This window comes from Marmota flaviventris, chromosome X (genome assembly GCF_047511675.1).
Source record: "Marmota flaviventris isolate mMarFla1 chromosome X, mMarFla1.hap1, whole genome shotgun sequence".
Taxonomy (NCBI): domain Eukaryota; kingdom Metazoa; phylum Chordata; class Mammalia; order Rodentia; family Sciuridae; genus Marmota; species Marmota flaviventris.
In genome coordinates this window covers 18,388,140-18,400,393 of record NC_092518.1, presented here as the reverse complement: position 1 = coordinate 18,400,393, position 12,254 = coordinate 18,388,140, and the positions used below count along the sequence as shown (strand labels likewise).

The window sequence follows — 12,254 nt, the reverse complement described above, 5'->3', positions numbered from 1 at the left end:
AGTGAGCTACAAAGCTCGTCTTTCCCCTAAGCCATGTTGCCTTACCATATGGATGGAAAAAGGTAAGGTAAAAATGTTTATTTGCTTAATGTTTTAGCAACTGAATCAGAACAGCAAAAGAATGAGAACCAATATGATGAAAATGTTTCTGGACTTCAGAGAAACTGATCATGGACTGTCACAGGTGATAGTGAGAAATATCTGAAGCCATGATGGTGATGTGGCTCAGTGGTGGAGCACAAGCTTAATTAGCATGTGCAAGGCCCTGGGTTTGATCCCCAGCACCAAAAATTGAGACAGAAACATCTGAAACTTGATCTAACATAAACAAAATTCTGTTATTTGTGTGTGGGGGGATTGAACTCAGGGGTACTCAACCACTGAGCCACATCCTGAGCTCTATTTTGTATTTTATTTAGAGACAGGGTCTCACTCAGTTGCTTAGTGCCTTACTTTTTTTCCGAGGCTGGCTTTGATCTCATGATCCTCCTGCCTCAGCCTCCTGAGCCACTAGGATTACAGGCGTGTACCACTGCGCCTGGCCAAAATTCTGTTATTTTTTTTAATATTTATTTTTTAGTTATAGTTGGACACAATATCTTTTATTTTACTTATTTATTTTCATATGGTGCTGAGGATCGAACCCAGGGCCTCGCACATGCTAGGCAAGCGCTCTACCACTAAGCCACAACCTCAGCCCAGAATTCTGTTATTTTGAATGTTCCTATTAAATGTGTTACAGAAAGGAAAAATGAAGGAAATTTACCATAACTTGTCCCCAACATCCAGAATTATAGTGATGACTGATGGTGTTGCCACTCTGGGTTCTACATAATCCTAATTATTAATCCTAATTACTACTTTTTCAGGGGTCACATTGGGAAAGGGGGGAAGTAACCCAAAAATTCAGAAACAAAAGATAATACACCAAACCAGCAGAATTTCAATTTTCAGGGAACAACAAATTATTCTTTAATGGTAGCCTCACTCACTCTGAAGGTCTGAGCAGCAAGCACTATCATTCTATGGTTACAGGCACCTGTTGTGTAATGGAAGCTTCCTGAAAGGCCATGCTATACAGTTTAGATGAACTCCAAATGTGTATCTATATGAATCTTGATGTGATTTGTCCCTAGAAAACAGGTCAGCTGTCCTACTGTAGGAAACACACATACTCTTTCATTATAAGGCAACGAAAGTGCTACTTAAGGTGTTCAGAACCAACTTCTGACCTGTATCCTTAACACAGAACTTGTTAGAGCTAAAGCACATTCCTTAATCATGTTCACTAAGAGCTTTGGCATTCAAGAAATCACAAATAAAAATCATAACTACATTATCCACAGGAATAGAAAATTAGAGGCTACCTAAAAACACCAGGATTCATTTTTCTTAATGATTGGAAAGAGGGCTTCAAACTGTGATGTAAAGGTGGTTATATGATCCATGAGATAGTGTCAAAAATAGTTTTAAAGCTCCCGTCATGGTGGCTGAGCTGCCCAGTCTAACAGATTTGGCTGTGTCAGCAAATCAGCTGGCTCTAAGAAAGCAAGAACAGGCCTGCTGCTCCAGCCTGCAGAATGAGCAAGGCTGCCATGCACACCAAGGAGACATTTGTTACTACTTGTGATTTAAGTGTTATTGTTTGGCCAATATAAGTAAGAACAGTTAGGTCTGGTTTGGCCTAGACATTAGGAAGAAATACAGAGAATATTAAAATGTTTCTAATTATAAATACCCAAGCCAAGTGCACTCAGTTCTGGTCACGTATTTACTCAAAACAGGCACAAGCATTCTCAGAAAACCCAAGAGACTTTGAAAGTATTTCTGACTTCATACATTCTAGTAGAATGTAGGGACAACTATTCTTCAATGGCAGTGTGAAGTCTTTTCCCATTTTCATCTCACTGTAGGAGAAATATATTTTTGGTATTCCTTGAGAGGAATTGGGTTTATCCTTAATTGTAAATGCTCTATGGTCATTCTTGTACATAAATCTCTGTACGTCTCTATTTTCTTATAATCCAATTCCTGAAGTTTAATTTACTGGACTAAAAACATGCTTATTATTAATTTAATTTACTGGACCAAAGAGGAAGGACATTGTTAGCATTTTTGAGAAAGACTAAACCAATTTAACTTATATAAGAAATGTATGTGTTGGTGACAGTGTTTTTCTGGGCATAAACTCAAAGAACTATAATATTTTAATCATCATTATTTTGAAAGACAAAAGTGGCATTTGTTTTTGTTTGTACTTCTTTGATTAGTAAAGTTACACACTTTTCCATATATTTATTCACTGCTGTGTTTTTAATTTGAAAACTACCTATTTATAACTTTATGCATCTTCTTCCTTGATTACTTCTGTTCCAAGAACTTAGCAGTCTAATACATTACACATAACTTTGCAAAAATACTCCCATTTGACCAACAATATAGAAAAGGTTTTAAAAGATATCAAAGAAAAAAAATAGCATAATTTTAGGATATCACTAAAATATACCTCAGGTATAATCAGTTTTTTAGTCAGCTTCTTTGTATTTAAGATTAAAAGTATTTTTCTTTTACCATTGAATTCTTCAACTTCCAGCTCTGGAGCTACCAGGTAATACTGTTCACACAGCATCTTGGCTGTTTCATACGCATCTGCAAAGAGAGGAAAGTTTAGCTGCTGCACTCAAGACAGGCACAAATGCATGTGTACATGTGTGTATGTATGTGTGCATAATAAACAGTCTAAACTGACATATTTAAAATTAATCAACTACCCTCTTTTAAAATAGTCTCTTTGACTTTAATAAAGTTATTATGGGATTAAAACAAAATTTCTCTTTCCTTAAAGTTTTAATAGCCATAACCATGTCAAAATATTAGATTAATAAATATAGCTAGCTCTATGACCACCACACAGTTAACTTTTAATCATTCCTAAGTTATTTTTTATAAAAATCTACGACTTAAGACTATAAATACTATGCAATCTGACTAAATTGTAGCAAAATGTCATTTGTTATAATTTTAAAAATCATAATGTCAACAGTCTTATGATTTGCCAGTTACTTGTAAATGAAACATCTATCAGTATTTGCTGAATGGATGGGTTTCTGTGAGTCACACAATTTAAGTTGTTGGAGATATCACTATCACTTTAAAATGTTCTTTAAGTTAACAGTGCCAGGTTGGGACTAATATTTATCCAAGTCGAAGGAGCAAGAGTTTACTTTTGAAAGGGGAAAAAATTAGGTTTAGGATAAGAAGATCAGGGTGATTACAGAAATAGCTGGAAAAGAGAATTCAGGAGGTTCAAAAGATAGGGAACAAATTCAGAAGGCTAAAGTGCCTTGTGACATATTGCTTTTTCGCTTGAACTAGAAATAATCTTTACAAAAGAAACAACAACAAAATAATATGAGGTCAGGATTCATATCTTCTACTTGTTGTGTAACTTGCATAGAACTTAGTATAGTGCCTGTGTAGATGGTTAATAAATGTTCCTTGGTTTGATAAATTTTAAATGTTTTGATAACTTACTTTAAAAAGTCTATTGAGCTATAATTCTCATACAATTCACCTGTTTACAGTGTACATACAATCCGCTGGTATTTAGTATATTTGACAAGTTCTATACCCATCACCACAGTCAGGTTTGCATCATTTTCATTACTACAAATAGAAGCCTCACACCCATTAGCCATCATTCACCTCTATCTAACCCTTCGCAACCAAGGATCTACTTTGTCTCTAATACTTCGCCCACTCTGGACACTTTAAATAAGTGGAATCAGATAATGTGTGACATTTTATGTCTTCTTTTACTTAATATAATGCTTTCAAGGATCATCTATGTTGTAGTGTAAATCAGTACTTCACAGTTTAATTGCTGAGTAATATTGCACTGTAGAAATATACCATATTTTTTACCCATTCATCAGTTGATAAGCATTTTGAGTTTCTACTTTTTGGCCATTATAAATAATGCTTCTGTAAACATTCATGTCTAAGTTTTTGTATAAACATGCTTTCATTTCTCCTGGGCATATATCTAGGAGTGGAAAAATGCTGGATCATATAGCAACTCTACATTTAAACATTTGAGATACTGCCAGATTGTTTGCCAAAGCAAATTTTTTTTGGAGTTTCACCTTTATAATTTTTAAAGATCAGATATTGAAATTACATTAAAATGCTTCACAGGTACATCTGCAATGTTTCCAACTATGTATAAGCTCCTTGGAGACAGGCTTGTACTTCTTTTATATTCACACATCCATAATGCACATACTTGTTGGAAATTAAAGAAATAAGAGAAAGAAGGGAATAAAAAAGAAGAAAGGGGAAAATAAGCTCTACAGAATTTAAATGTTAAAAACTGACATTATTGGGGCTGGGGATGTGGCTCAATCGGTAGCGCGCTTGCCTGGCATGCGTGCGGCCCGGGTTTGATCCTCAGCACCACATACAAACAAAGATGTTGTGTCGGCTGAAAACTAAAAAATAAATATTGAAGAATTCTCTCTCTCTCTCTCTCTCTCTAAAAAAAAAAAAATCCTCTCTCCTGTTCTCTATTTCTTTAAAAAAAAAACTGACATTATCAACCTAAAATAATACAGAGATAATATTAAGGTATTTCCAGACTAAGTTTTGGTTCATTTACCTTTGTTTACCTCATATTGATACCAAATTATAATTTTATATATTATTTCTCCTTGGTAAAAATTTGGATTGTTCTATTAAGCTTTAGAATGAAATCAATATGAAGAACTAAAGATACAGAAATAGAATAACTGAAGCTGGGATTGTGGCTCAGTGGTAGAGCACTTGCCTAGCATGTGTAAGACACTGGGTTCAATTATCAGCACCACATACAAATAAGTAAATAAAATTTAAAAAATTCATCAACAATGAATAAAAAAGAAATAGAATAACTGAAAATATGAAATAATGAGGGACAGTGAAAAGGAATTAGAATAAGAGGAAAATTTTTTTTAAAATAATCAATCAGTGTTAAAATAGACATTAAAGTTATATTGAATTTCAATCCTGAAAATAAAAAGTTAAAAAATTAAATTATATTAATTTTTAAAGTTGTTTTTTTTTTCTTTTAGGATATAGTGAATCTCATAAAATACTTCTGTAAAGGGAGGAAAATTCAAGACTCACTCTTTTTGCTTTGGCTACACCACCAAACAATGCTACATCTCCACCTAGTGACGTGATAGCACAAAACCAACTATGAACTTCCAAGACCACACAGATTGAAGTCTAAAAATTATGGTTTGTTATATAGATACAAACCAATACATCACAAAACAATTTCTCCAGGTGTTTAATAAAGACATTTAAACAGTGATCTTCCTTTCACTTATAAAACAGAAAAATAAACTAAATCCACTTGATGTGCTAATTCTTCATCATATTAGCTTGCCTAGCAGCATAATTATGATAGTAATGAAAATGTGTTACACAAATATAACATGTGGAAGATAGTGGAGTCAGACAGAAGCAGTCAGCTTCAAATTCAAAGACCCAGTATAGCTCCTTAAATCACATATGAGTAAGAATTTTTAAAGCATCACTATAAATTATAGTTTATCAATGCTATAATCCAGAATTGCATGATCTTTGTAATACTCAAGATCACAATTTAGGCTCACATATACCAGCCAGGTAAAAGCATTTTGGGGGAATTACTGGTAAAATGTATACTGATAGGCATAAATTATCATAGCATATAGACACAACATACTTAGTAAGTACATGTTAAATGGAACAGTCCTCTGGCCCATGATAAAGTTCTCCACATGCAGTCAACTACACTGACGGGAGGTGTTTTTGTTGTTGTCGTTAGGGTCTGGAACTAGCAGCCTCAAGTAGTTCCCAAACATGGCTGTGTATAGAATTCATTCAAGTTAAGAAAAGTGCATATTATAAAATGTATCCCTAAAGATTATGAGGCCTGTGTTGAAAGCTGGGAATCCACATTTTAAAACCTTAGCGGGTAACTCTGAAGAGAAGCTATATTGGGGGATTAATATAGTCCTGGAAAGTTGCCTGGAAAGTCAAGGCTGGGTCACACTTAATTCTGGCACTTTCTCTCATGAAATGAATGATCATGGGGTACTGGGGTGTTTGATAGCACATATGTACTAAGACAGGACATGTCTGTTTAAGTAAATTATAAAAATAATCACTATAACAACCAAAATTCAACGATTAGCTTGTAAATTTATTTTGTATCTAGAGCAAAATGCAAGCTGTATTTATAAATTTCTTTTGTATCTAGAGCAAAATGCAAGCTGTACTTACAAGTTTTCTAATAAAATTGTTCTATTTTCTAACTAGAAATAAAAATTCAAAATAATTACCAAATTAGCCAGTATTTACTGCTAATCTTTAAAAGAAAATATTAGGAAAGTATTATTATTTCCCCTGAACATTATTGATAATAACTGTTTTAAGAATTTATTTGCAAAGATAATAAGGTGTTGATCACAAAGTAATTAATAAAAATGTGGGTGTGGCATATACATACTCCCCGAGGCTAACATGCCCAAACCATAAACACACAAGATTAAGAATTTAAAAGGCTGAGCCATAAAAAGTAAGGTAAAAGTTCACATAGCAACTAGCCTAATAGATACAACCTAGCCATGAATCAGTTTTAAGAAACAGGACACAAGAAAATTTAATAGATTATTGAGGTTGTTTTATTAGACCTTCTTACTCAAAATCCACCACAGAATTCTGCTACCAAAAATTAGCCTGTGTCCCAAATACATTCATTTGTTTACACATATCTAATGCAAGTCTAGACTAGCTCAACAGAGAGGATGAATCTGATTGCTGAAAAAACTTAAAATTAAAGATGATAAGGTCACAAACTTTGAGTCTAATAGAACAGAGAAAAACATAGAAGCTTCAGGTTAAGGAGGTAACCATAAGTGACCATAAAGCATTACAAAGTCATGGATGTGTTGCTTTTAATTTGTACTTTTTAATAAAAACAACCCCATACCATTATTATCATCTGGTAATAACAAAAGGGTAATCAAAGCAATATGAACAAATACTTTAGGATTATACTCCTAAATAAAAACACCTAAAAAACCAAAACTGCCTTCTCAATAATTCATGACTTCATTGATCATTTCTAGTTAGAGACACTTGGTAGCAGAGTAATATTATCTCCTTTTAGTATACAGTCACCCAGTTCTGTTCTTTACTTTGTTTTAAATCAATTTCTTCTGCATCATCTGATATGAGGTTCATATACTTCTTAAAACCAATGATTGAGCCCTCAACCTGCACATTCACTTGCTCATAGAGCCAAACCTGAAATTGGGAACTATTTTGCAAGTGTCTGAAGATGAAGTTGATGGGTTACACCTTCACTTTCTGCACTTTTTGACCTTGGCCACAGTACACTAAAATGGAAGTTCACAAACACCACAATGACCTAGAGGCTCCTCAGATAGAAACTTCCAGATCTGGTATACTATTTTCTAGAAACCCTTCCAAATTATAAAGTAATTCTAATAATCCATGTTTATCATAATTTTTCCAATCAAAAACCAATCCTGAGTATGAACTATTAGTTTCTTAAGGAGTAGATCTTCCCAGACCCCCAAAACAGAGCAGACTGGATAAGTAGAACCAATATCCCTGGCTGACCAGAATCCTCAAACTTGTAGTCACAGATGATAACAAAAAATAAGTAAATAAATAAAAATGAGCAGCACAAATTAAATTCATCTTTTGCAAATTTAGGATGGGGACACTTAGGATGATCAGGAAGGGCAGGAGACAAGGGGGCACAATGAGAATTATCATGATCCAGGGAAGCCTAGATTGCCCTAAACAAACTGCACCTAAGTAAGCCAGTTTTGTATAGACAAAAACAGGTAAATTAAGGAGGCAAAGAAAGGTGGAGAGGACATGAATTGGCCACTACAGATGCAAAGATACCAAGAAAACAATCTTGTTTTCTGTTTTCCAATTCCAGTTTCTATTGCTCCAATTGTTAAAGTGCTTCCTATCCTTGGATTACTACGCGACCAGTAGGGTTCTTTTAATAAATCTGTTTCTTGAGTTAATGCGAGCAGGTCTTTGTTTCTTTCAACTTGAAGAGCCTAAATGAGAGCATAAGACATTATTTCTGAACCAGAATAATGCCACACTTTCAGGAGACCATTTGTATGCTATTACACTAAGCAAAAATAGCATATAGGGACAACATGGGCAAGTTAACATCACTGTGAGAATAGACTTTTCTACCAAATATGTAAGTGTGTACCTTTAAAATGATCCTACTACAGGATTTTTCCATTTCATTTCCTGGTTTCTTACAAAGAAAGGAGGGAAAAGGGTCACAATGGAAGAAGGCACCTCCCAAAGGATAATAGAACCTGCTTTACAACACTAATTCTAGCATTCACTACCCTGAGTCTATAATTTGCAGATGTGTAAAGGTAGATAATTAATGTGCTAAATAAGCAGCAAGGAGGCATGCTTCAAGGTTCTGCACATTCAATTAACATTAGGCAGGGTGCACCCCCACTTTTATATGCTTATACAACTGTCTAGTCAAAAATAAAAATATTGTCCCTTCCACCTAAAAGTTTTCTGTAGTTTTCCTCAAGGAATCTAAGTATGGGATCAGTGTTAGTTCATTGGCGTTCATGAAGGTATGTAAAACACACCCCTGTGTGCACACACAGGTACATGCACGTACACACACACACACACACACACACACACACGTCCTTTTGAGATAGACATTTGACTATGCTTAAACCATGGGAGATCTTCACAGCTGTGTAAAGCTATCATTAATACCCAGAACTTTTACACTTTCTACATCAAGTTTCTTAAACAAACAGAAGGAAAATCGTTGCATATAGAGAAGTTGTGTGAGAAGATAAACTGAGCAGTCTTGGAGGATGATGAGAGATATAAAAAGTCAGTGTGAAAACACCAACTACTCTAAAAAGAGGAAGGGAGTGGTAAGATTTCACTAAGAGTAAAAGGAAGTTGACATACATTTCTTCCTGTCCTCAGCAATATTTGGAGGTAGTGGAGAGAAGAGCTGGGGCCTGGGTCTTGTGAGGCTTTTTGATTAGCTGCTCCTGAGGTGTTTGGGGATAGAGACTCCAAGGATTTCAACTAGAAGACAGAAGAACTTTTAGGCCTTTTGACCTTTGACATTCTCTGCCTTGTTTGTTTGCGTCCAGTCTTATTTTGAGCTAGAAAGAGCTTCTGCTTAGGTATTCAGTCACTCAGGAAATTAATAGTAGGGCCTGTAGGAAGTGAAGCAGAAAGCTGTCAAACTTTGATTTAATCTACAGGGAAAAAAAAAGATCTTTAGGTTTCCTTTTAGATTGCCTAGCCCATTTTGCCATGGTACAAACAGTAATTGATTTAAGGCCAATCCTCCATTGAGGAATAAAGATTATATATGCTTGACTGGAAAAACCACTTGAATAGAGATGATGAATATCACAGATCAAATGTAGGAACAGAGGGCAGGACAGAGGCTATTACTGTCAGGTCTTGAATGCACCCAGAAGGTTGTATGTGATAGGCATTAGTGCTGGAAATGGGGAAATACACAAATACTATAAATTTCACAGAGTATTCACAGTATTTGCAGTTACATACTGACCTGTAAATCTGATGTGAGTTCAATGCATAAAACAGTGTTCTTGCTAGATTATAAAAACAGGTTCTTTTTATTCTCTTCTCTCTTTTTCCACATATTCTAAATTTTCTTCACTGAGCACTTTCATTATTTTGGCAATATGGTATTAGTCTTCTTAACTGCCCCAACTGGGGATAGGAGCTGGCTAAACTAGGAAATCATAAATATACCTTAAAATACAAATTTTGCAGGAGGAATTGAACTCAGGGGGCATTTGACCACTGAGCCACATCCCCAGCCTTATTTTGTATTTTATTTAGAGACAGGGTCTCACTGAGCTGCTTAGTACCTCACTGTTGCTGAGGCTGGCTTTGAACACATGATCCTTCTGTCTCAGCCTCCCAAGCCTCTGGGATTACAGGCATGTGCCTCTGCACCCAGCTCTTAAAATGCAAATTTCAATATACAATTTAGTCTGCCAATAAGGTCATGTAAGCCCAAAGTCTTTTCTTTGAATATGGATTATTTTGGGGTTTCAGGTTATCTTTCTTGGATAAACACCACCACATCAATGAATTACAATTCCTATTTCTTTAAAGTGTCATAAGATTGCAGATACTCATAAAGCAATCTGATTATGGATTCCTTCTTAGATTTTAACTTTTTGTTGGCCTATAATTTAATAATTTTCTTGTTCACAGTAATTTCATTAAATTTAAGAGACTTTCCCTTATTGAGTTTCTCCAAAGCAATCAACTTGGTTTTAATGAGAAAAGTCACATTTCTTCAGTTTACATGCCATTTAAATAAATTAGGTAATCACAAAAGGCACTGTAACTTATACCAAGTTTAGGTACAAATAAGTGACCCTTAGTAAGTACACACCTTACTGGGTGGAAGCAGAAGTACAAACACATTCTACAAAATATATACCAGCCCCCCAAAAATGTGCTAGAGTATCAATATGCATGATTTACAAAGGAAAAGATGGGTGTCAGAAAAGTTAATTATGAAGAATTGTAATGCATTCCACTATCATATAAAAATAAAAAGATTTAAAAATTAAAAAAAATTAGGACATGTTGAAAAAAGAAAAAAAAAAGAAAAGTTAATTATGTGGATGTTGCTTTAGAGCTTTTATGTACTTTTTGAATCTGAAACCACCCTCTACTGTTTTGTCCCCTCTTACGGGAAGAGGTTGTTGAAAGATGAAAAATATTGTTTGAAAGATGCACAGGGGAAAAGAGAGCATAACAGTCTCTTCTTATTCCATGAGTGTGGGGGTAGAATCTATATGTATACATCCAAGTGTGTGTGCTCATGCACATGTATGCATGTATATATACAGAGAAGTGGAATTATGAGGCATAGAGAAGTGGGGGAAGTGACTTTCATTGGATAGAGCGTCACCATGAATCTAGGCTTTAGTTACAGTGGACAAGCAGTAGGAATAATTTGCACAAGCAGAGGTAGTCCACTTTGTTCATAGTATACTACTAGGTATAAAGTGAAAAAGGGCAGAAGGAGTGAAGATAAAATTATGACTAAGTACAGGAAGAGTGGAGAAAAGAAAGGGATTTTAGCCTGTGATCAAAACTGTGAATAAAAGGGATCTGGATCTTAAATGTTCCCCAAAGACCATGTATTGACAGCTTGTGGTGCAATGGGGAGGTGATGGAACCATTAGGAGGCAGGGCCTGGTGGAAGGAAGTTAGGTCACTGGGGGCATACTCTTAAAAGAGGTATTGAGCCCTGTTGATGGTTTAAATATGAGGTGTACCCCAAAGCTCATGTGTGAGGCAATGCAAGAAAAATCTCAGTGTGAAATGATTGGATTATGAGAGTATTAACCTAATCAGTGTATTAATCCACTGATAGGGATTAACTATGGATAAGATAGAGTGTGGCTGAAGGATATAGGTCACTGAAGGCATGCCTTTGGTGTATATATTTCATCTCTGGTGAGCAGAGCTCAGTCTCTCTCTGCTTGTCAGCTTCCATGTCCTGAGCATCTGTTCTCCTCCTTGCCCTTCTGTGATGGTGTTTGCCTCATTCTGGGCCTAGAGCAACATAGTAGTCAGCTGTCTATGGACTGAGACCTCTGAAACTTTGTGGATGCCAAATAAACTTTTCCTCCTCTAAGATTGTTTTTGTCAGGGCTTTTGGTCACAGTGATGAAAAAGCTGACTAAAACAGGACCCCAAGTCTCTTCTTCTCTCTTTTGCTTCCTACCTGGCAGGTAGTGGACAGGCCTCCTCCATGCACTCCTGCCATGATGAATTATGCTGCCACAGGTCCAAAGTGATGAGGCCAAATGACCATAGACTGAAACCTCTAAGACAATGAGCATAAATAAATCTTCCCTCCATTTAAGTTGTTTATCTCAGGTGTTTTCTTGCAGTGATGGAAAGCTAACACAAAGAGGCTAAGAGGTATGCTATCAGCGTAAACTTCCAGGCTTTTTTCAAATATATATTGAACTAATTTACATATAGTCTTCAGCTAGTTTTTTGGTACAAATTTCTGTCACTAAGTGGAGTGATGGGCTGGATGTGGTGTTACACACCTATAATTCCAGCATTCAGGATACTGAGCCAGGAGGATTACAAATTCA

General features: G+C 35.5%; 1 protein-coding gene and 1 pseudogene across 1 annotated transcript in view; both read right to left on the bottom strand.

The window, feature by feature from the left end:
• The window catches only part of Pdk3 (pyruvate dehydrogenase kinase 3), a 70,633-nt gene that overhangs the window by 15,197 nt on the left and 43,182 nt on the right, over positions 1 to 12,254 (bottom strand). Inside the window, exon 6 of the mRNA XM_027927344.3 lies at positions 2,572 to 2,649. Within this exon, the coding sequence (XP_027783145.1) occupies positions 2,572 to 2,649 (78 nt within the window). The remainder of the gene's footprint in view (positions 1 to 2,571; positions 2,650 to 12,254) is intronic.
• Positions 7,154 to 11,914, bottom strand: LOC114085985 (small nuclear ribonucleoprotein E-like; annotated as a pseudogene).